Source organism: Arachis hypogaea, chromosome 5 (genome assembly GCF_003086295.3).
Source record: "Arachis hypogaea cultivar Tifrunner chromosome 5, arahy.Tifrunner.gnm2.J5K5, whole genome shotgun sequence".
Lineage (NCBI taxonomy): Eukaryota > Viridiplantae > Streptophyta > Magnoliopsida > Fabales > Fabaceae > Arachis > Arachis hypogaea.
This window is the reverse complement of record NC_092040.1, coordinates 94,458,454-94,484,337: the sequence shown is the minus strand read 5'-3', so window position 1 is coordinate 94,484,337 and position 25,884 is coordinate 94,458,454. Positions and strand designations below refer to the sequence as shown.

The following is a 25,884-nucleotide window of genomic DNA, read 5'->3' as shown; positions in this document are numbered from 1 at the left end:
GAAACATGAATTGAACAATTGAACCTTCCCGTTTTCAAGTTATCTAGTGCAGTATTGTCAAGATATCAAATGAACGTTTGAAAAATTTTAAAAATAATTTTGTTGAGTTTTTTACTTATAAAAAGTAGTAGTATTAATGTCTGGTGCAATTTTTAAAATCAAATTACAGCTTTTTAAAAAGTTATTTAGGAGTTTATAAAGAAGTTAAAAAAATGACTTCTCTCATAATACTACTACTTTTTTATCATATTTTTATAAAATAAACGATTTTAGAATTAAAAATTCAAATACAAAATAACTTATTTATAAACTACTTTTAATATAATCATTTATTGTTTAAGTTATTTAAAAAAAAAAATTGATTAAGTTGTTTATCCCTACTTATTGCTATTCTCATTGACTCACAAAAGAATTCTCAATCCATGTCGAGAAATTCCTGTTATTAGTAACAAACTAACAATCAACAATTGAAATATTGTAATGCTGTTCATAGGGTCAAAGTATATGACTAACAAGAAAAGAAAAACAATAAAAAATAAAAAAAATAATGACATACCTGGAAATCTGGAATACCACCTAATTACACAATAAGATATCCTTTTACTAAGCAAAGCATCCATAACATGTTTCTCTCCAAGAACTTAAGTAAAATTGAGGTGGCCATGAAGCGAACAGACCAATAAGATTAATATCCTGTGTTAACATAAGGTTTTGTAAAGGCGACATCTAAAGGACGTAACGTAGATAATCTAATATGAAAATTATCTCAATAATTTCTAAATTAAAATTTATGATCTTAAAATTACATAGAGATATATTGCTACAAAATTCCACTTCAAATTAAGTAATACTAATTATTAATTAACTGAAATTATGCAACCATCCAGGCCTTTAGAAAAAAAAATCTAAAACAGTGTAAGTTCGATTTAAGGATATTTTGGAGAGCAAGCTACACTAAAAAATTCCTTTCTTTAGAAAATTCTATAGTGTCGATGCTTGAACAGTTGAACTTATCTTTACCTATTAAAATTACGTATCAATTTAGTGGTGTATATGTGTGTCCGATAAAAATATGTCACACTAAAACTGTAAACTGTATCATGTCAATTCAATATAAACAGAATCTACTCCCACAATTGATAGTGAAAAAAGTCTAGAGTCAGCATGTAATTAATAAAAAAATGAATAATTTTATACTATTAAAAATATTTATGATAATTAATTAATAATTACAAATCACAAAATTTATTAGTCTTCTAACACTCTTCATTAAAAAAAAAATATTTTGTAAGGCTTTTTGTTATTTTAATATTTATTTTGTGAAACTGGCTTAGGTGTTAATCGACCTTTTTTTCATGAGGAATTGATGAACTCTGTTATTTTAATATAAACCGAAGCACCATTGTATTGTGCAGCTTTAGCACCTGACCACCTGCCATCCCATTACTAACTCTATGGATCACTAGGCAATGGAAGGGAACTTGATACTTAAATCTAGGTGTGTAGTCCGAGGAATTATAAATAATTTATAAAAATTTTAAGATAAAAATATTATATTTTTATATTTGATTCAAAATTTAAAAAATTATTTTTAAGTAAATTTAATTCTAAAAAATTAAAATATTATTATTTTAATTCCTATCTTTTCTTTAAATATCTTTAATTTTCATGAAAATAAAATTTTTATAACAAAATAAAATTTGAACCACACACCCTAAGACCATGCCATATAAATACACTAACTAAGACTTCGTCATGTTGATGCCATTATACTTAACGCTACGAAACATTTTAGCAAAAATTAAATCGGAAGTCACACTACATATACATTATTGGATCATATACACGGAAATATGCATACTAATTAAATATACATGAAGCATATATTTTGTTATTGGAATAAATTAGACTTTGACTAAATTTTTGCCCATATGTCTTCTTCCTAACGAAATCTAATTGTATCTAGTCGTTTTTATGCATAAGTTCCAAATAAATTTAATTTTGTACTACTTTTTCGTGCTTCTATGTGAAGAGAATTTTGTCTGATATAGTATTGTACACCATACAACTAAAATAAGTGTATTAGGGCATATCACATCTTTAATATTAAAAAAATATAGAGTACCAATATACTATTTGTCAATTTATTATCAATAATAATTAATTATTATATTTTAAATATATGTATAAAAAGACATATTTAAAAAATATATTTATAAAGACACTTTCATTAGACACAACTATAAAAAAGACATTTTTATTAAACACATTCACAAAAACACTTCTATTAAATATAATCATAAACAAGAATTGACAAAAATTGATAAAATTCTTGTTGGTAACTAACAAAATTGATTAATATTAACAACATAAAAAAATAGCTTATGTAACAACTAACTATACTCACCTTTTTACAACTTTAAAAATAAAAATAACTTACATATATATGTACTTATAAAAATTATTTATATAATAAATCCCACTTAATTCAATTATTAATACCCGTGACACATAGGATACGAATCAATTACATATTTTTCATTTTTGGGTAACTTTGTCCATTAATTACATGTTTAATGCTTAGATCAATATTATATAGAATACCAATTTAGTGTATCATAGAGAACAAAAATGTTTTTGTTTTTTCTTTTTACTTTCTTTAAATGAACCTGGAAATACCACCACTGACACTAAAAAATAGTTTACAGAAAATTAAAATGAATGTGCTAGAGAGGAAAAAAGAACTCATGAAGGAAGAGGTTTAGACCGTAGATCAGAAAAAAGAAACACGCATGATGCTAAACTTTCTTACAAGGATAGGCTATTGGATGATGGTCTAGGAAAACTAAATCCAAATGAAATTGTTGAGATGATAGCTGAAGATTACATTTTAGACAAAGACCTTATGGAGTAGGAAGAAGATGTTAATGCTCCCTTCAATCCAAAATCAAATATTAATGTACTCTTGAAGAATATGATAAATGGTGCAGGCCGTGGAAATAAGCGCTAATTATCAAACCTCTTCAAAAGAAGTTCAATCTGCCTACCATGGAGAAATGGATTAGTAGAAGACGAGCTAGGAAGGAGGCTGCGCATGTTATGGATCTTGAGGAGGGTTTCTTTTTGGTTAGGCTTTTTAACCAAGAGGATTATGTTCATGCTTTATTCGAAGGGACATGCATGATTGCTGATCACTATATCTTGGTCCAAAGGTGGAACCCTTATTCACTTCACAAGAAAGTGAGGTACAAAAAGTTGTGGTGTGGGTTAGAATCCCCAATCTGCCGGCGAAATTATTGTTAAAAATAAATTTGATGATTAAAATTTAAGATTGAATAGAAACTACAGTTTGAATAAGTTGTTTATATTTAGTTTTTAATTTAAACTATTTGTTTATTAAAATGTATTAAGTTTAGATGTTAAAGAAAAGTATAAATACATATGTAATCATTTCGTAAATAACAACAACACACAAATACATTCAATATATTCATCTTCATTTTATATTTTTCGTAAGTGTGTGCCTTGTTCTTTTATTTTCCAACAAAGTGGTATCAGAGCCACTTATAAAATGTCTTCGTCAAAAGGAACTGCTTTATCTTTTCAATACCCACATTTATCTAAGCTCAACAATGACAATTGGGCCGCCCGAATGAAAGCAATTCTCGGTGCTCAAGGAGTGTGGGAGATGGTTGAGAAAGGTTATGTAGAACCAGAGAATGTGGACAAGCTAACAGAAGCTCAGAAGGAAGAATTAGAAAATAAAAGAAAGAAAGACGATCAATGTGCACTTACTATCATTCATCAATGCTTGGATGATGATATGTTTGAGAAGATTGCTGATATAACCAATGCAAAGAAAGTTTGGGATACTCTTCAAAATTTCGTTATAAGAGTTGAAAAGGTGAAGAAGGTTCATCTTCAAACTCTAAGGGCTGAGTTTTAGTCTCTAATAATGAAGGAGACTAAATCTATTTCGGATTATTTCACCAAAGTTTTGATGGTAGTGCACCAAATGAAAAGGCTTGGAAAAAAATTAGAAAGATGTTCGTTTTGTTGAGAAAATCTTTCGTTCTCTCAACTCAAAATTTTACCATGTGGTGGTAGCCATTGAGAAGTCCAAAGATTTGGATACGATGTCAATTGATCAGTTGAATGGTTCCTTACGGGCTCATGAAGAAAGAATGGTTAATGACAAGCAAGAACGTGTGGAGCATGTCTTGTAGGAAAAACTTTCGTGGAATGCTAGAGGAGAAAGCAACGAAAGTGGAAGACAAGGACGAGGTCGAGGCTGTGGACGTGGTTACGGAAGAGGAAGAGATGAGAAAAGTTATTCTCAATAGAAAAGAAATCAAAATTTTTCTTGAGGTCGTAGAAAAGGAAGAACAGTTGACAAAAGACACATTGAATGCTATTCATGTGAAAAGAATGGACATTATTCTTGGGAGTGTCAGATATCCAAAGAAAAAGAAAATGTTGAAGAACCAACATTATTCCTTACGCTCAAGGAAGATCAAAATTCTGAAGATAGTACGTGGTATCTTGACAATGGAGCTAACAACCATATGACAGGTGATAGGAGTAAATTTGTAGCACTCGACACCAACGTAAAAGGACACGTACGTTTTGGTGATGAATCAAAAGTAGAGATCAATGGCAAAGGGACGATTCTATTCGAGCTGAATAATGGAAGTCATAAGATTCTTTCTAATGTTTATTACATCCCAAAGATGAAGAATAATATCTTAAGTATTGGGCAACTTATGGAAAATGGTTGCAAGATAGTCATGGAAGATCGCTATTTTTGGCTTAGAGATAAAAATAAATCTTATTGCTAAGGTTTCTATGACAAGAAATCGTATGTTCTTGTTAAACATGAAAAGCGGTGGGGCTATATGTTTGAAGTCATGTATTGAAGATCCACCTTGGATTTGACATATGAGATATGGACATTTAAATTTTTGTGGGCTCAAAGAATTAGGAACAAAAAAGATGGTAAAAGGAATTTCAACAATTGATCATCCTCATCAGTTATGTGAAGTTTGTTTACTTGAAAGATATTCAAGAAAGAGTTTTCTAAAGCAGTCCAAATCAAGAGCTACCAAGCCACTTCAGCTTATCTACTCGGATGTTTGTGGACCTATCAAGCCTTTGTCACTTGGTAAGAGCACCTATTTTTTGCTTTTCATTGATGATTATTCAAGAAAAAACATGGGTTTATTTCTTGAAACAAAAGAGCGAAGCATTTGAAGCATTCAAAAAGTTTAAAGCCCTCGTTGAAAAAGAAGGTGTCTATGAGATAAAAGCTCTCAGAACTAATAGAGGTGGAGAATTCACTTCAAATAAATTCAAGATGTTTTGTGAAAATCATGGTATTTGACATTCTCTAACTGTTCTTAGATCGCCTCAACAAAATGGGGTTGCTGAAAGAAAGAATAGGACAATTCTAAATATGACAAGAACGATGTTAAAAAGTAAGTCATTACAAAAAGAGTTATGGGGAGAAGCAGTTGCATGTGCAGTTTATCTCTCAAACCGCTCACCTACCAAGAATTTGAGAGATATAACACCTCAAGAAGCATGGAGTGGTTTGAAGCCTAATGTATCACATTTAAGGATATTTGGATCTATTGCATATGTCCAAATTCCTAAGCAAGAAAGATCGAAGCTTGATTATTGGAGCCAAAAGCTTGTATTTATTGGTTATGAGGAGAATACAAAAAGCTACAAATTCTTCAATCCCATCAATAATAAAGTAATAATAAGCAGAGATGTTGAGTTTGAAGAAAATACAAAGTGAGACTGGAGTACACAAAATGAAGTCACTTACAATTTTCTGCCTTACTTTGAGGAAAAAGAAGCCCCGATGCAAGAAGTGCAAGGCGAAATCGATCCTTCAACCCCAGCATTAATCCCACTAGCATCATCATCATCTCCATCCTCTAGTTCAAGTGAAGGCCCTCACAGATATCTAGAGGTTGCAACGGGGTGGGAAGGGGCGGGTTTTTGCTTTACCTGACCCCGCCCCACCGTACAACAACCCGCATAGAACCCGCCCCGCTTCTACCCATGGGTAGTAAAATATTGAACCCTAACCCGCCCCTACGGGTACCCGCTCCGCCCCTACCCGCCCATATAATTATTAAAATTCAATAAATAAAATTAAATTTCAAAATTTATATAACCATCATCACATACATAACATAAATTAAAGTAAAAATTTAAATATGATACAATATTATTAATCATTTACTAATTATTTTACATATATTATACATATTATATATTAAAACTATATATATTATATATATAGCGGGGCGGATATTACCTAAACCCGACCCCACCCCGCCCCTTCCAAGAACCCGCCCCGGTGCAGGGCGGGTAATTACCTGCCCCGAGCGGGTAGGGGCGGGATGGGTACCCGCGGGTTCGGGTGGTATTGCCATCCCTACAGATATCGAAGTCTCCCTGATCTCTATAAGCAAATAGAAATACTAGAGGAAGAAAATTTATTGTGTTTACTCTCCAATGATGAGCCTTTAAGTTTTAAAGAAACTGTTAAAGATGAGAAATGGATACAAGCTATGGAGGAAGAAATTCAAGCAATTGAGAATAACAACACTTAGGAACTTGCATTACTTCCAAGTGGTCATCAGGCTATTGGAGTCAAATGGGTTTACAGAGTTAAGAAGAACTTTAAAGGTGATGTAGAAAGGTATAAGGCAAGACTCATTGCAAAAGGATATAAGCAAAAGCAAGGAATAGATTATGATTAGGTGTTTGCTCTAGTTGCTCGCTTGGAGACGATAAGGCTATTGTTGTCACTTGCAGCACAGAACAACTGAAAAATCCACCAAATGGATGTGAAGTCTGCTTTTCTGAACGGTAATCTTTTGGAAGAAGTTTATATTGAACAACTTTGGGTTTTGTTGTTGAGGGTTATGAAGATAAGGTGTTAAGGCTTAAAAAGACCTTATATGGACTGAAGTAAGCTCCAAGAGCTTGGAATGATCGATACGTATTTTCAAGATAATCGTTTCACTAGGTGCATTCATGAATGTGCACTCTATGTGAAAGAGGAAAGAGGAAAGAGGAAATTTGTTATTTGTTTGTGTCTATGTGGATGGCGTTATATTCACAAAAAACAATCAAATAATGTTTGAAGAATTTAAGAAGGTAATGGCTCAAGAATTTGAGATGAGTGATATGGGATTAATGTCTTATTATCTGGGAATTGAAGTAAAACAAATAGAGGATAGAATTTTCATCTCACAACAGGCTTATGCAAAAGAGCTATTGAAGAAACTCAATATGCTAGATTGCAATCCTACCAATACACCTATGGAGTGTGGAGTCAAACTTTTCAAAGAGGAAGAAGGTGTAAGAAAAGTTGATCAAACATTATTCAGAAGTCTCATGGGGAGTTTAAGGTATTTGACCTGTACCAGAGCTGACATTTTATTTTCAGTTGGGTTAGTTAGTCGTTACATGGAGAATCCAACAGAAACCCATATGAAGGCAGCCAAGAGAATTCTTTGCTATCTTAGAGGAACTCTTGAGTATGGCGTGTTTTATTCAGTTTCAGATGAATTCAAATTAATGGGTTATTGTGATAGTGATTATGCTGGGGATATTGACGATAGGAAGAATACTACTATATTTGTTTTCTTTCTAGAAAATAATGCAATTTCTTGGTGTTCAAAGAAACAACCTATAGTCACTCTTTCAACTTGTGAAGCTGAATATGTTGTTGCCACTACCTATGCATGTCATGCAATTTGGCTGAAGATACTACTAAAGAAACTTCATTTTGAGCAAGTTGAATCCACCAAGATCATGATGAAAAATAAGTCAGCGATCGCCCTAGCAAAGAATCCAGTGTTTCACGACAGAAGCAAGCACATAGAAACAAAGTATCATTTCATTTGCAATGTGTTGAGAACATGCATGTGGAGGTTGAGTATGTAAAATCACTTGATCAAGTTGCTGACATTTTTATAAAATTCCTGAAATATGATGCTTTTCAAAAGTTAAGAATTATAATTGGAGTAGGAATATTATCAAGTTTAAGGGAGAATGTTAAAAATAAACTTGATGGTTAAAATTTAAGAATGAATAGAAATCACAGTTTGAGTAGGAAAAATTCGCACGCATATGCATAGAGATTAATCTTAGAAGGAAGCTAGTTTCATCTTTTTCTACCCTGGAAAAGGAATTTAGATTGGAGTATGAAAGCCTATACCAAATCTGTTTTCATTGTGGCAGATATGGGAACAAAGCGGATGGGTACCCGTTCGTAGCCACATGCTCTAATTCTCTGAATTATAGACCCATCCCGTCTTCACTAGATCTGTTTTCTGAAGTACCCTAAAACTAAAAAAAAGGGAACCTTCTCTCTCCCCAGCCATTTTATTTCGGCTTAAGAAGATGTGGAAGCGCCTCTCTCTATATATAAGAACGGTGCGTTCCGAGATGCTTGCTGATGCGATGGAAAATATGCTATTTCAGATCATTATGGGTGGCTAGAACCACCCATGAGGGAGGTCGTGATGATGCTCAGCAGATTCAAAGTGGAAAGAAAAATCTGGCATCACAAAAATGGAAAGATTTTGATGAAGTTGGAATTTTGGGGAAGAAATCAAAGGAGTTAGCCGTTGAGAATATGATAGAGGATCAAAGCATTAATGGAGTTGCTACCACTTTAGAAAACTCTATTAAGATAGATAAAAGTCTATTTGGGCCGTGGATGGTAGTTTCTTAACTTTAAAGAAGAAACAAACAAGGTTCAAAAACTCAAAATGGTAATAATAAAGAAAAGAGCTTTTCTACCTATTTTGATGCCTTAAGATAGGATGAGGAAAATCAGGATAGTATGGATACTAATGAAGAAAGAAGGCAATCAAATCCTATACAAGAATAGAAAGAGGAAGATAATATTAAGAGCAGAAAGCCTTACGATAGGCTAAAAATCCAGAACAAGAACAGAAAGGTTCCATCTAAAAATAAGACGCAAATCAACAACCCAAAAGGAATAGTAACTGATGTTAATAGGAAGCAAAATTTTGGACAATCTGAGTTGAAAAAAGAAGAGAAACACAAGATATGGATAAATATGAGAACCAGCACAAGAAAGCACAAGAAATCATTGCAAAGGGAAGTGATAATCACCAAGTATATTGGCAGCAATTTTAAAAACTAAAGAAAAAAATATATGCAGATCATCAAAAGGGGAATAACATTCTATTAACGACTCTTTAGACCCTCATTTAAGAAAACTTATTGCAAAAAGGAGAAAGTCAAGGGGTCAGCAACTTTTGTGCTTTGTGGCCAGTACTTAACCATCAAAAGAAAGGTAAGTGATCTCCCATCATTAGATGTAATCTTACACCATTAAAAATACTATTGATGGCCAATTGATGGTTACAAAACACAAAAATTGCTGGTCCCCTAGTACTCCTTAAAAAGAAAATATGGGGGGAAGATTAATAGAGTAGTACAACGACAATCTTAAAAAAATGCTGCTAGAATTTAAAGAAGATTCTTCAAAAAATAATCAAAATGGAAACACCAACAATGCTTCAAATTAGATTACCCCTAATGGAGATGTGTCCCAAGATAGTTTGACTATGCAGTCTATGAAAGCATAACTGCTTCTTCTGAATAAAAAGTTTTTTATCTCTATAAATATATAATTTTGCTCTTAGCATAATTTCAATTATGAACATTATTATATGAGATTTTCAGGGAGCCTCTCCTAAAGGCTTCAACTGTGTTATTAAAGATCTTATGGTTAAATACAAAACTAATTTTGGTGTTCTGTTGAAAACTCATGTATTATGCTCTAGAACTGAGACCATCATTAAGAGGATGGGGTTTGACTCTTGATATATTTGCGAAGCTGAAGGTTTCTCAGAGGGTATTTGATTGGTGCTTGTGGAAGAAGGAGCACTGGAATATTAAATCGATAAGTATCCACAAGCAGTTTATTCACATGGAAGTCAAATGCGAGAATGACAGGTCATGATTTTTTACTGCTATTTATGGTAGTCTCAGAGTGAGTAACCACAGCGAGCTGTGGTGCAATTTGGAAGTTATCGCCGAAACCATCAATGGATCATGAATTTTTGGAGGGAATTTCAATTCTACTCTGTCCATTAATGACACAGGGGACTCTTTTAACTTATCTCTTGATATATTTAAATTTGTTAATTGCTTAAACAAGTGAGATTTAAAGAATTTAGGTTTTTCTGATCCTCTATTTACATAGAGTAGAGGGAATATTCGAAGAAGGCTTGACTGATGTATTTGTAATATTAATTTTTCTAATTATTTTTTTTTATATATGTATTAAGCATTTATCAAAGTTAAAGTCTGAGTACCTTTCTATTTTGTTGGACTTCCAGTTAATTCAGGTAGAGAAGAATAATAAGTCCTTCAGATTCCTAACACCATGGATTCTTCATGAAGATTATAATAACATGGTCAAAGAAAGTTGGGTGGAGCAGAATGATTTGCTATAAAACATTACAAATTTTATTATTAAAGCTAAAGATTGGAACAGGGAGATTTATGACCATATTTTCAGAAAAAAAAAACAACGTATCTTTTTAAGGTTTGAGGACATTAGTAATAAACAATCTTTTATCTCTAATCATTTTCTAGACAAGCTTCAAAAGGATTTATGGAAGGAGTATGAAGTTATAGCTATTCAGAAAAAAGATTATTGACTACAAATGTCAAAATATTAATACATAAATTTTGATGATAAATATTTAAAATATTTCTATTAAAAAGTAAATGAGAGGAGAAAAAGAAACAAGATCACATCCTTGAGGAATGAGGATGGGGAGTGGATTGAGGATGTTGACATCCTTAAAAAATGGGGGGGGAGGGAGGTTGAAGTTTTTTAAATCCCTCTGTTGTTCGGATTCGATTTCTAGTATATTTTCTATTACTAATATTTTTCCTAAGTTGGAGGACAGAGATTATATTGAGATCGATAGAGTTGTATCCATAGAAGTATCGAGAAGTGATGGGCTCCCGACAAAATTTTATCAGCAAACTTGAAATGTGGTAGCAAAATTTCTGGTGGACTGGGTGAAGCTGATTTTTTATGAGCCCATCAATATAGCTAGAGTTAATAGAACATTTATCGCTATTGTTCCCAATATCCTTTTCTCGAACAATTTTGGACACTTTAGACTGATAAATCTTTGTTATATTAGTTATAAATTTGTAACTAAGATTATTGCTTCAAGATTAAAAAAAATACATGTAGCTTCTTATTTATACAATCAAGTTTTGTTTCAAGTAGGATTAGTGCAAACAATATTTTGATAGTTTAGGAAGTGGTGCACACAATGAGGAGTAAAACGTATAGCAAAGGACTCATGACGATAAAGATCAATTTAGAGAAGGTTTGTCACAGATTTAGTTGCCATTCTATGATTGATACCTTTAAGCATGTGAAAATTTCAGAACGGATTGTTAACGTAACACTTTATAAATACAAAATTCTAAATACATAAAAAGTACATTATTTATTCTGAATAATTTTACACTCATCTCATATTTTTTTTATTTGAGTGTCAAAATGCTTTTGCAACTGTTTGCTATCGTCATTTCTCTTAAAATCAATGTATACCTCATCCATTTTAAACGAAAATGAATTTAATTTTGAACAAAATGAGTTATACATCATTTAAGATTTATTGTACAGAAACACTATATAAATTTTTTTAAAAAAAATCTTTTATTAAAAAATAATAACATTATTTATAATAATAATAGTTTTTTTTTCACACCTATCTATTTTCTAGACATATACAAAGTGATCAACATCTATCTATATAAATCACAGTATGGATAAGCATATTCAAATTTAGTTATATACTTTTCTCTGCACTAGGTACTGTAATTTATAGAAGTTGATAAGTATGTCTATGTAAACAAACAAAAATTTACCTATAATAATGATGATCTATTTGATTAAATTAAAGACAAGATTTTTCTAGAAGTTATCTTAGATTCTTGGTTAAAGGACCGAAATTACTATACATTACTCAAAGCTTACAAATTATGAAGAATTTAAATAAAATTTAAACATTTAACTAGAGTCTAGTCTAGGGCATAATTATTTAAGAAACATGCAAAACATTTGAATATAAAATAATGGTTTAGTTTTCTATTATTATTAGGATTCCTATATTCAATCATTTTCAAACACTCATAATTCTTAACTACATTTTATAAACTTTTGCTTAATTTATTTTATATCAAAGAATTAAACACGACTCAAACTACGTAAAATCACATACACATACACCAATTAATAATCAGTCATAGTAAGTGACCACTAAACTACGATTTTGGATTCATCGATATTCCTAAATTTCTATTACCGTGCTTATTATTAAGTGAAAATAGGGTTTTAATTGATTTTTCACATAAAGAGGTAAGCCTAGGCTACTTTGTTGAATTGAAGAGATAATTATAATTTTTTTGATTATATATTTTGTTGTTGTTGTTAATAGTATCTTATAATTTGACAAGTCAAGAATTAATCGGTGATAAATTTAAGTTTTGTTTAAAGGTTTGTTATTGGTAAATAAAATATTATTACATACATAAAACGAAATTCGAACTTTCAATACTTATTCAAGTGGACGAGTGAATTGATTACTCGATCAACAAATTGATTTATTTGATAAAACTGGAGTGGTTGGAGATTTTTCTAAGAGTACACAATTAAAAGTATAAAATTAGAAATATACTATAAGAGAAGCATAAAAAATAATTGATAAATTTTTTTTGTAATTTTTTTTATTTTTTTATTTGTTTATAGTTATTTTTGTTCTACTTATTATGTTGAACTTTCTTATTTAAAAAAATATGTTCATGAATAAATACATATAGCATGTGACATTACCTACTTATATCTTACAACTAAGTAGTCTCATTTTGTGGGATGGTTGATAAATAAACATATATTTTTTTTTGTGACTATAAATAAACATATATAGCATGTGAAGAGGGATCGAAACAGTTTAATTTTTTATTAATAATTTATTTCAATATTTTTCATATTAAATTTAATTTATAAAATTTTATAACATTCAATTAAGTAATATTATAAAAAAATAATTAATTTAATAATATTATCTGATTATTTTGATTTTTTTATTTATTTATATCACTTTTTATTACAAATTCAGTAATGTTGACCCTAATTTTTTATAAATTTATCTATATTATATTATTTTATTATATTTTTAATATTTTTATATTTAAACTAGTTAAAAGTAAAAAAGAAACCAAAACCAGGCCACACGAATTAAAAATAAATTATAACGTAAGTGATATGTGATACGTTTAATTGTCTGATTAATATTTTATTTTATACATTAGTAAATTTAATGTTAGTAATATGAATTTTTTATTATAGAAAATTAAAAAAATTGATGAGAGCTACAAATCAGAAAAAAGATGATTAGTGGCTTGTCAATGAAAGTAGGAAACGGTAGAACAATTTGATTTTGGGAGGATGCTTGGTTAATTGGTGGTGTCTTGAAAGAACTGTTTTCAAGATTTTTTTCGGTTTCAAACTTTAAAGGATCTCTTATAGGAGACTGTGAGTTTTGGAATGGGCTAGAGTGGATATGGAGCTTCCAGTGGAGACGGGAGTTGTTTCAATGGGAGTTAGAACTTTTGAACCAACTTTATGTCATCCTACGTTCAGTTACGCTAACAACGGAGAGAGAGGATATGATGGTTTGGAAATTTGAAAGAAGTGTTTTTTCTACTAACTCCTTTATACAGGTGATGCAGGACGCAATGCTCCCGGAGAAAATAACAAGTTATAGTTTCACAAATGCTATTTGGAGGGGTTTTGTCCCGCCAATGGTTGAATTATTTTATTGGTTTGTTTTGATTGAGAGAGTGAATACTAAGGAAAGATTGTGCAGATTAGGTGTCATAGACCAGCTTGATAATATGTGTGTGTTGTGCTGTAAGTCTGTGGAGTCTGTTTTTTATCTCTTTCTTAGTTGTGAGTTCACTTGACAGGTGTGGAGTGCTTGGCTGTTCGCTTTAGGAAGAGAATGGTCCGTTCCAGGTACACTGAAGCAACACTTTGAGAGTTGGACGAATGCTTCACAAAAAAAGTATGAGAGGAAGTGGTGGTTGATTGGTTTCTTTGCTTTAATTTGGATAATTTGATTTGAGAGAAATGATAGGATGTTCCGTAATCAAGGTTCAAGTATAGTGGAAATCATTAACAGGTCCTTTCTTTTATCTGACGAATAAATTGGTGGTATTACTTTTGATTGTTGATGACAATGTCAAAGATGATTAAGAATTATTTTACCATATTGGGTTGTTAGTTATATTTTCATTTTGATTATATTTATGTTTATTCCTGTTTGCTCCACTGGTGGTATAGAACCTATGTATAGTGAAGGTTAGCAACATTTACTGTTCACCATACAGAGACCCAAGAGATGTATCCAAAACTTTACAAAGGGCCTAAAAATTAAGAGATTGTATTATTTAAAAAAAATTCACAATCCAACAATTTTTTAAACAAATATAAAAAATAACACTTACAAATATATCTTGCAAAAAATTTTTTATATGAGATTATCTATTTTTTATATAATAATCAATATTATCTTTCACATATTTACTTAGGCATGACGATCACCATCATTTTTGGTCTTTTAAACTATCAATAATCAACATCTATGAAAATCACCTTCAATAAGAATAAATTTTAATTAAATATTTTTATTTTTTTATTTTTTATATTGAGTTATATACTTTTTATTTGCATTGTAATTTATAAAATGGTAATAATGAAAAAATTAAAAAATAATAATAAATTATTTTATTTAATATTTAATTATACATAATAATTAATAAATATTAAATAAAATAAATTTTAATTATTGTTAATTATTTATTTTTAGTTATTAAATATTTTTATTTTATAAAATATTGATAAGTATGTCAGTAAAAAAAGACAAAAATTTATTTATAACGATGATGATCTTATTCTAATTATAGATTAAACTAAATATGGATATTATCCTGTATAGTACAATTATCTTAGATTCTTAGTAATGGACATCTCGAAACTCAAATTGGTTACAGATATTTTGTTTTAAAATTAAAAAAATATAAAAAAATATTAGTCTACAAATCATAAATGCTAATTTAATGTAATGAGCCAAATGTCAAGCACATGCAAGTTGAATGAATACCTTGTCAAGCACATTTAATGATGTTTACTTGATTTAATTCCATTAATAATTAGTCGGATAAAAACAAATATTGGTAATGGTAACCTCAAAAGTGAGCAAATCTATCGAGTTATTTATTTAGTAGGATTAATAATAAAAAGTTTAATGTACTCTACATTATTGTTTAATTAGATTAGATGTTATTATATTTAAACATTTATTTGATTAATTTATAAATTATATTTCTTTAGATTATCTTTGTTAGTAAAATTTTCTTAACAAGATATTTAATATTTGAATAATTAAACAAACATATTTATCATAAAATTGGTGTGTACATTAAACTTTTTTTATCTTTATAAATTTATTATCATTGACTTAAAAAAAATTGTATTTTAATTAGATATTTTTTTAATTTAAATGCCTTAAATCTTTAAAAAAAACTACTGTATATATTTGTAAGATACCAATTTAAATACAGTGAATAATTTCAATTTTAGTACGATATAAAACTTAATTAAATGTTACAAAATATTAATTACATTGAATATTTATTATGAAATGCAATCAATCTCCAATTAATACTCTATAAACAATAAGTTACATTTTTCTACTTATTAAAATATAAGAGCCCACCTTCTACACCTTTAAATACTATGTGCGGGTTCTGTAAACTAATGGCATGAAACCTCGCAACTCTACAGTTAATTTTGTGTCATTGTCTAGTTGTAATTACACAGTTACTGGACCAATAATAGAATCAACGGTCAATAAAGCATACTAAATATAAGTTTTTGTTTTATTGATATAATAATTTTAAGAATTGTTTTCTATTAAATATTAAACTAATAATATAATATTAATTGTATGTTTTTATAAATATATGTATTTTTATTTTAATGTCTAAAAAATTAGTTTACTTTTGGTCTCTGTCTTTATATATTATTAATTTTTAGCTTATAAATATATTAGAATATATATTTAATTTGTCTTTAAATTAAAATACTTTATTATTTGTATGAGTATATTTTAAAAATTTTCTTTTAATCTTTATAAATATCACTATTCAACACAAAATAAATAAAAATAAATTAAAACCAGAGTAATTTTTTAAGAAATTAATATAAAGTTAAAAACTTATAGAGTATCTGAGTACTTTCAATATAACTAAAAATTTAATATTTTTTTAAAGTGTTTTATTTTATATATTCTTATATATTTAAAAATATATAACCTAAACTCCTATGATGATATGTATGGGTGTTTAAGTATAAATTAGTCTCAAATCAAATTTAATTATTATTTTAATTCAATACAAAATTTGTTTAAAATAATAATTTATATTAAATTAGATCTAATATTTTAAAAATACATGAATTATATTGAATTTTGAATTTATTTCTTTAGATAATTTTAATTTAATATGAATAACATATTGATTTTTTTTTTCACAAAACTGTTGAGACATGATTCAGATATTAATAATATTTATGATTTATCATAATATATTGATATGACATAACAGGTTACAACAACATCCAACTAAAACCGCCCATTGATTGGCACTCTCTTTCTAACAATTTTGTTTGAATATAACTTTTCTTACTTTCTCTCTATGCCACACTGCACCTGGTTTTGGTTTTTGTCATCTATATACTTCAATTACTCTCTTCTTTTATCTAATTAGACAGAAACTCCCTAATAAAACCTAGCAATTTATGACATGACTTTTCGTTAGAGTGAAATTTTTTTTAAAAAATATTTTCATTTACAAAATAACAATAACAACACTGGAGTTAAAAGAAATAGGGTTTAATGTGTTCTAAATCTCCTTTTGAGGAGTTGAAGATCCAAATTTAAAACTTAGAAACCAAGAAAAACATCGTGTCTGTAGAAATAAGAAAAGTTAAAAATTTGAGTAGCTCAACTTGCTAAGTGAGCAGTGAAATTAAATGAACTTGGACTTGAAGAAAAAATAAAAAATGATTTATATATAAGATCAATTGTGTTTCCATTCTCAAGGCACTGACACACTTTCAAAATGTTCACTCATTGAAGTCTTTTGTTACATATAGACTCCAAACCTATTAAGATTTAGTTATTAATCAATGACTTACTTTAATTACAAAAAGTTAAAAACCTTCTCTAAACACTATATAAATACTCCAATCAAGCTAGCCAATCTTCATCCTCATCAAACAAACATCAAAACCACCAAACCAAACAAAACTATTTTAAAATACAAAAAAGATGACTATTCCTGTGATAGATTTCAGCACTCTCAATGGTGACAAAAGGAGTGAGACAATGGCACTATTGCATGAAGCTTGTCAAAAGTGGGGATTTTTCATGGTAATCATTATATTTTATTACAACGAGAGATTTGTGCCATTTCTAATAATTTTCTCAATATTATTATTATTTGTTGTGTGCAGATAGAAAACCATGACATTGACGCTAGCTTGACGGAGAAGGTGAAGAAACTAGTTAATGAATACTATGAAAAAAACTTGAAAGATGGGTTCTACAAGTCTGAGTTAGTAAAAACATTGGAGAAACAAGAGAAAACTTTTGATAAAGATTGGGAAGCCACTTTCTTCATTTGGCATCGCCCCAAATCTAACATTAAGGAAATCCCAAACATTTCTGATGAACTTTGGTTAGGCTTATAACTCTTCACATCTATTTTTTCATCTAGTATTTTTTATTTATTATTCTTATTATTTTACTTATCTTTTAAATTTTATTTAGATACATTGAACCATAAGAATAAAAGAATATCATATAAATCATTTTTATATATATCTTTTTTATAATTTTTTATTTTTGATATTAAAAATAATTGATAAAAAATAAAATAATATAAAAATGATTTTTTTATCATAAAAATGTATTTAAAATAGAAAAAGAATAAAAAAATCATGCAAATATTATTTTTCACTCTCTTTTACATTTGACATTATCATATGTATGAATACATAATCTTAAGTGTATACATATATGCAAAATGCAGCAATACAATGGATGAGTACATTGCACAGCTTATTCTTCTAGCAGAGAAACTATCGGAGCTCATGAGTGAGAACCTTGGCTTGGAGAAAACTTTCATCAAGAAATCATTCTCTAGTCCTAATGGCATTGGACCAGTCATGGGTACAAAAGTGGCCAAATATCCTCAATGTCCAAACCCAAAGCTTGTTAGAGGCCTGAGGGAGCACACGGATGCAGGTATACTATAGCCGTCGAGAATATAATATAGGAAAGTTATGGAATGTTTCAGTAGCATTAATGTTCTAATCATTTTAGCAATTGATGTCAATGGTATATATTTTATAAAGAAATTCAATAACAAACCATTTGAGTACCAACTACTAAGTTTGGTCTATAAAATTACTATTATTATTATCATCATCATCATCATCATTATTATTATTATTATTATTATTATTATTATTATTATTATTATTATTAAAATGGTTTGATATGTTGTTGCTGTGTCAATGGATACAGGTGGCATCATTCTGTTGCTCCAAGATGACAAAGTTGGAGGCCTTGAATTCTACAAAGATGGTAAATGGGTTGAGATTCCACCATCCAAGAACAATGCCATATTTGTCAACACTGGCGACCAAATTGAAGTTCTAAGCAATGGATTGTACAAGAGTGTTGTGCACAGGGTCATGCCTGATAAAGATGGTAGCAGGCTTTCAATGGCAAGTTTCTATAATCCAATTGGCGATGCCATTATTGCTCCTGCACCTAAACTTTTGTATCCAAGTCACTATTGCTATGGTGATTACTTGAACCTTTATGGCAAGACCAAGTTTGGTGAGAAGGGTCCAAGATTTGAAGCCATCAAGAATATGGGCAATGGTCATGCTCACACTAATAATAATATAGTCTAGCTTAAAGGAGGAGTATTAATTACACTTTCATCTTTCTTAATTTTATAACTTCATGTTAGTTGTTTTGTAGTTTCCCCCAAGGAAAAAAGTCAATAAGGAAAAATGTAACCTAGCAGTCTGGCACACGTTTCGTTTTTCCTTATTACTAGTATCTAGTATCTTCGTCGTTATTATTTTATTTTAATATGTTTTGGTTTGAAGACTTTAATAAATAGACTTGTTTCCTCTGTTAATTCCCTAGTTGGGGAAAAGGTTAACACTTCTTTAGTTTTCTTTTGTATATTTATTTTTTGGACTTTGTTAGGGAGACAATAATTTTTGTGAATAATGTGAATAATAGACTCTAAAACTGACTTAATAAATTAAAAACACACTGTACTTTTAAATTATCTACCTAAATCTTAATATTATGATAACCATTTGGACATCTAATGAATTGAACATCTGATGTATCAATTGTTCACATTATTTAGTATTTTCGTTGTCTATCTATACTTTTCTTTATTTTTTTTCTCATTTTTTTAACGTTAAATATGGTAATGTGTCATTACAATAACGGTAACGCCAAATAAATTAAAGTTACTTTTTATGGTGGGTATATAGCATTAGTAATTTTTATGGCTTTTATTGGAGAATGCAATTGATAATTTGATATGTACATTAATATCACAAGAGTTAGTTAAATATTGATTAACTAATTAGGTATTAAGTTAATTGTTACCAACACAAATTGTTCACATGATCTCCAAAAAGTTCTGTTATGTGAAAACAACAGCTGACGAAACTGAAAATTGTTGGCAACAAAATGTTACAATCTCAAGCATAACAAAATGTTCAACTACATCCCGCAACAGGGATATTCTATAATCTGTAGATTCCGTATATACAATAATAACAAGAAAAAACAATTGTTGGTGTCAAGTTTCTACGGTTTTACCCTTACATATATACCTATATACCGTATGATATTCCGCCCCAAACTTTCATAATCATTTACACCTTGTCAATTTTCATTCCATTCGTTTGAATTTCATCAGGCATGGATTTTCTTTCTAAATTGAAACAAAAACACCACCAATCAAATAATAATCTATTTGAGCTTCTTCCAGACGATGTAATCCTTATTATCTTCAACAAAGTAAAAGATGCCAAGACCCTTATTAGGTGCTTCTCCGTCAACAAGCATCTTGCCTCTCTCATCCCCCAAACCGATGTCGTATCGCTCTCTCTCATTGCCCCTCGCTCTTCTAACTCCCACTCTCTCGACAGGAACCACAACAACAAGGGTAATTTCGTAAAACACGTTAAATCCGGCGTTAATTACTTAGCCACCAAGCTCCTCCAAAACTGCTATGTTCCGACTGCCGCCCCCACCACAAGCAACAAACAAGAAGTCCCCTTCTCCTCCGACGATACTCCGTGTCGGCGCCTTAGACTATTCAGCCATATCTCGTACCTCCGGGTAGAGATTCATTCCGATATTACTGACGCCGGGATTACAAGATCCAGTGACGAAATCTTCAAGTGGAAAGCCAGATTCAGCGGCAGGTTAAAGAGTTGGACATTGCTCTGCTGCTCGAAAAAGCTTCGCTACTTCGTCGGTGGCGGCGACTGGTGTCTGAAGTCGGGGGCGCTAACACAGTTCAAGGAGAGGGAGCAACGCATGAACTTGAGTTTCAGAGATGCGTACGCGAGATATCGCCTAGCGAGGGAGATGGCGACACAGTTCGCAACGCTGAAGAAGGTGAAAGTGACCGATGCAAAGAGGGAGGGAATATTATCGATGACGGAGGATGATATTGGCGATATGAGAGATTCGTGGAGGGAAGAAGAAGAGGGAGAAGAAGCGGTGTATTTGTTACAGATGTGGTACGTGCCGTTATTGGAACTACCTATGGCGAAATGCATGTGGAAAGATGCTATGTTCATCGTGATTCGACCTATGGATATTAATAGCAGACTGGTTGACTTTGGATTTGACAGTGATACAAGGGAGCAGAGGATGTTCACGGAGGGGATAAGAGAGATCATGAAGTCTCCCAAGGCCGACCGCCGTGCATGGAGGTGGAACTCCACCCCTGTTGATCGTCAGTTGCAGTGAAGACTAGTGTAGTGTCTTTCACGTTGCAATTAGTTTAGTTATTAAATTTGATATCAAATCAACTATTCAAAATAGAATTTAATTTTGATATATAAACACTAAGAACAAAAGTGTAAAATATTTTATATTTTTAGTGTATCAAAATTAAAATTTATAATATATATTAAAGAGTCTCGTTAGAGAGATAATGATGTATATAATGATTACAATGAAGTGTTTATTTGGTCTAATTTAAATTAAAAGAATAAATTAATCCTGATTTATCCTAATTTCTAATGGCCTACTGTTCAGTTTTAATTTATCCTACCACTAATTTATCCCTATTTTCAATTTTTTCCTATTAACCCAAACCCTTTTGTCTCTTACGGTTAGCCTCCCCCCTCCCGGCCCAAAACCCCTCCCATTCGCTTCACAGACCCCGGACGCTGCCCAGCCGTATGCGCCGAAACCTGCAACCCCGGACGGCAACCTTTCTTCGTGAGCATCCTTCCTCGCTGGCCTCAAATCCTTCGTCCTATTGCCATTGCACATTCCACCGTCACTGCAGCCCATCCTCCGCGCGCAACGCCTCTGACCCGAACTGCAGCCCAGTGAGCTGTCACCGCCGAATCGAGCAGCAGCGCCAATTATCCTCGCTCGGACGCCGTGGTCTCTAGCATCCCCGTCGTGAGCCTGGAAATTTTGCCGCCTAATCGTGAACCATTCACCGGGGCCACCACGAACATCATAACTAGAACTATGCTAACCATCCACAGTAAGTGGGTTGAGTTGTTCATTTCACGACTTGTCATCGCTGTTGCATGTTGTACTATAGACAGGCCAGGTTTTGCTGCTGATATGATTGATTCTACATGGTGAGAAAGTATTAAGTGCAATTTTAGTATCCTAGAGCATGTGGAATATGATGTTGGTTGAGATTGTTGCAATTGATTTAACTTTAGCGTGAGAATAGTTAAAAAAGTTTGGTAATCTTGTTTATATAGCATAACAATTTTAAATTCCCCCCACCCCCCGTGTGCGGACCTTTGCATGCAATGTGACGTAAACTAGCTGACCATTGTTGATATTTGGTTGATACTTATTGGATAGTTACTTTAGTAGGGTGTTGGATGGTTGTTATTTATCAATATTTTGAGCTTATTTACTTGGATAGTTACTTCAGTATGTAGTCGGATGGTTGGTTTTGATAGATGATGTCAATACAGGAAAATTTAGAGAATTGATTTTAATGATCGTGAATGCTAGTTTGATGTTATTATGTTGAATTCTTCTTTGAATATATTTGATGTGTTTTATTTTTCTTTCATTTTTTATTTGGTTTGTGTTTGTTAAGTAAACAAATTCATTCAAGATGCTCAAATCGGATTATGATCTGAATTGGATAGCTAATTTATGATTTATTTATTCGCCTGGCTTTTTCTAGATGAAAAAATTACTTTCTGGGGCTGCCAAGTTGATGCATTGTGTGAAAATAGTTTACATTAATGATTGGTGTGGTTGTAATTGACGGCTGTGCTGCTCCACTTAGTACATTGATAACTTTTGTAAGCCATTTGGATGGTCGCTTTAGCAGGATATTGGATGGTTAGTCTTGCAAGTTTTTCTTAGTTTCAATTTTGCATGTACAACATTTTCAAATTCTTTCTATATTGCTTTTGTTTATTTACCCAAAGCATTACCTGAAAGCTTTTATTATTGTTGTGTAATTAAAATTAAATAACTTTTTTCTCAGGCTTGGACCACCAGATTTTCACTAAGGAAATATCTGCTATCTGGATATAAAGAAACGGTTGAGGGAGTTCAGGTGCAAAATTATGTTCTACTATTTTGTTCATACCAAATTTGATTATGTTTTCATTTATTATTTTTCACTCATGGTCCCAACTACAGGAGTAGGATAAGTATACAATGTTCACTATTTTTTGTGTGTGCCTTAGGAAGCTAGAGAAATCTCACTATCCCAAATTCAAACTTTTAAACAGTTGTCCTTAATTGCAAGGAGGTGAATCCCTTTTCTCTAGTGTTCATTATGTATTCATTTTCACTCTGTTTATTTTGGTTTCTCTAAATTTACAGCACAATGTCTACTTTCTATTTTTTGTATTCATTCTTTCATTTGAAGCCTTTTTAGATTCAAGTTAACTCTTGTATCTTTCATTTTTTTCCATGCTATTAGAAAACATCTTAGGGCCATCAATGAATCTCGTGCTTAGAAGAGAAACGTAACCTTAATTGTGTCTTTTTTGCATTTTATCCTTTCTAAACATTCTACTTTATTATGTGATTTGATGGTTGGTCTTTATCATAGATCTTGGACTTATTTAATTGGATGGTTACTTTAGTATGTAATCGGATGGTTGTTTTTGATAGATGATGTTAATACAGAAAAATCAGGAGAATTGATTTCAATGACCGTGAATGCTATTTTGATGTTATTATGTTGAAGGCTTCTTTGAATACATTTGATGTGTTTTATTTTTTTTTTTCAGTTTTTATTTGGTTTGTGTTTGTTAAGTAAACATTTTCATTCAAAATGCTCAAACCGGATTATATCTGAACTGGATAGTTAATTTATGATTCATTTTTTCGTATGGCTTTTTCCGGATAAAAAAATTGCTTTCTTGGTCTGCCAAGTTGATGTATTGTGTGAAAATAGTTTTCATTGATGATTGGTGTGGTTGTAATTGACAGCTGTGCTACTCCTCTTGGTTTATTAATAATTTTCGTAAGCCATTTGGATGGCCGCTTTAGTAGGGTATTGGATGGTTGGTCTTTCTGATAGATCTTGCGCTTATTTATTTGGATTGTTACTTCAGTATGTGGTTGGAGAGTTGATCTTCATAGTTGATGCTATGTTTGTATGAATAAGTTTTTTATCTTAAATAAAGATGGTTACTATAGGGACATTTGGAGGATTGATCTCAATAAATCTTCCGAAGCATATCAGATATTAGAAATAAGCTAAAATCTTCAATGCGAATAATTTCTTTTCGGCTTCGATACATCAGTATTATCTTCTGAGGCCATCTAGCTCCAATAATTAAAGTTACATCGATTGAAAGGTAAGTTTATGCTATTAATGATATTATTTAGCTGCAGGTTGTCTGCTTCTTTTGTTAGAGTTAGAAACTTAGATTTCAGGGGGTTACTGCGTGAGTAAATTTTCATGGTGCTCCAACAACCCATTTTCACACCGGCCGAACACAAAATCAGATGGATAAAAAGGTATCCCATTGTTTACATGATTAAAAGAAGGGATAAGTATTGTTTTGGTCCCTAACGTTGAGGGCCAGAATCGAAACCGTCCCCGACGTAATTTTTGATTTAGAATCATCCTTAATGTTTTTTTTGTATTAAAATATCCTTTTTAATAAAATTTTTAATTTAATTCCTAAACTACCCCTATTTTAATAAAAAAATAAAATTTTAACAAAAATAAAAAAAGCGCGTTTTGGGGGAGGGGGCAAAGGAAACATGTTGGGGTGGGGGTGGGGGAAAAGGAAACGCAGGAGGGAGGGGAGGAGTCCATCGCCATAGCCGCCGCCACCATCCGACACCTTCATCGTCGCCGGTCCGCCCATAAGCCACTGCCAGAACCACGACCTGAGGAAGACGTCTCTGCCTTCTCTTCATGCATGCTTCTGCCGCCACCGTGGAGTGCTTCATCGGGAAGGGGAGTCCGAGCTGCCGATCTACCCAACCGTGGAGTGTGTCACCGCCGGTCATGCATGCTCCTGCCACCGCCGATCTACCCAGCCGCCATCGCTCCGTCGCCCACAAGCTGCCGATGGTCCTACTTCGCCTTCTGCATCTGCTTCTTTGTGCTTTGAATTTCTGATTTGGCTTTGTGCTTCTCTGTTGATTTGGCTTTGTGCTTGAATTTTCTACTTCTGTTTCTCTTTCTTGTTGAATTTTTTTCTTTGTGCTTGAGTTTTTGCTTCTACTTCTCCATTGTTGAATTTGTGCTTCTTCTTGTGTTGATTTAGTTATTGGATTTGTTGAATTTGTGTTGATTTGTTGATTTGTTACTTTCTATTTCTGCTTGTGTTAAATTTGTGTTGATTTGTTGATTTTCTGCTTCTTTGTTGATGCTGTTATTTTTGGAGGTGGAGGTGGAGGTGTTGGTGCCGGTGTTAGTGCTGGTGTTAGTGTTGGTGTTGGTGCCGGTGCCGGCGCCAGTGCCGATGGTGGAGGTAAAGGTGCCAGTAGTGATGAAGGGTATTTTTGTCCAGAAAAATTTGAAAGGACGATTTTAATATGAAAAAAATGTTAACGATGATTCTAAATAAAAAATTACGTCGGGGACAGTTTCGATTCTGACCCTCAACGTTAGGGACCAAAACAATACTTACCCCTTAAAAGAACATGCTTGGTTATATTTTGTGACGTCATTCTTATCCTAATTTTTGCTCAACAAAATTAGTTGAGACGCGATGCTCACCTTGCTACATTAATAACTTGTTTACCCACTTAGAACTTGAAGGTTGTAATAGGCTTAGAGAAAGGGGGTTGAATCTATGCCTATCTTTTAAGTTACTGAACTTAACCCTTTGAAGCTAACTTTCAATTCTGATTCTGTTTGAACTCAGCAGTGAAAATTTATGAGACAATTTATTTTTGTCTCATGAATATCAGAAAA

At 31.5% G+C, this 25,884-nt stretch overlaps 3 protein-coding genes across 3 annotated transcripts; all 3 read left to right on the top strand.

The window, feature by feature from the left end:
* The first annotated feature begins 7,179 nt into the window (after positions 1-7,179).
* Positions 7,180-10,024, top strand: LOC112803782 (uncharacterized mitochondrial protein AtMg00810-like). Its single transcript, XM_072196038.1, has 2 exons — positions 7,180-7,960; positions 9,846-10,024. Exons 1-2 carry the CDS (start codon positions 7,180-7,182, stop codon positions 10,022-10,024), a joined length of 960 nt encoding a protein of 319 aa, XP_072052139.1.
* Positions 10,025-17,367: 7,343 nt separating this feature from the next.
* Positions 17,368-19,377, top strand: LOC112802019 (1-aminocyclopropane-1-carboxylate oxidase 1). The gene is made up of 4 exons (XM_025845006.3): positions 17,368-17,591; positions 17,675-17,898; positions 18,253-18,467; positions 18,750-19,377. Exons 1-4 carry the CDS (start codon positions 17,490-17,492, stop codon positions 19,142-19,144), a joined length of 936 nt encoding a protein of 311 aa, XP_025700791.1. The 5' UTR covers positions 17,368-17,489; the 3' UTR covers positions 19,145-19,377.
* Positions 19,378-20,114: 737 nt separating this feature from the next.
* Positions 20,115-21,322, top strand: LOC112803781 (F-box protein AUF2-like). The gene has a single exon (XM_025847245.3). It carries the CDS (start codon positions 20,184-20,186, stop codon positions 21,243-21,245), a length of 1,062 nt encoding a protein of 353 aa, XP_025703030.1. The 5' UTR covers positions 20,115-20,183; the 3' UTR covers positions 21,246-21,322.
* The last annotated feature ends 4,562 nt before the right edge of the window (positions 21,323-25,884 follow it).

Excerpts from the sequence above, each read along its gene's own strand:
- LOC112802019 (XM_025845006.3), top strand. The coding sequence starts at position 17,490 with ATGACTATTCCTGTGATAGATTTCAGCACTCTCAATGGTGACAAAAGG. Across the intron at positions 17,899-18,252 it reads AACATTTCTGATGAACTTTG|CAATACAATGGATGAGTACA; the intron begins GTTAGGCTTATA and ends TGCAAAATGCAG. Across the intron at positions 18,468-18,749 it reads GAGGGAGCACACGGATGCAG|GTGGCATCATTCTGTTGCTC; the intron begins GTATACTATAGC and ends CAATGGATACAG.
- LOC112803781 (XM_025847245.3), top strand. The coding sequence starts at position 20,184 with ATGGATTTTCTTTCTAAATTGAAACAAAAACACCACCAATCAAATAAT.
- LOC112803782 (XM_072196038.1), top strand. The coding sequence starts at position 7,180 with ATGGCTCAAGAATTTGAGATGAGTGATATGGGATTAATGTCTTATTAT. Across the intron at positions 7,961-9,845 it reads AACATGCATGTGGAGGTTGA|AACTGAGACCATCATTAAGA; the intron begins GTATGTAAAATC and ends ATTATGCTCTAG.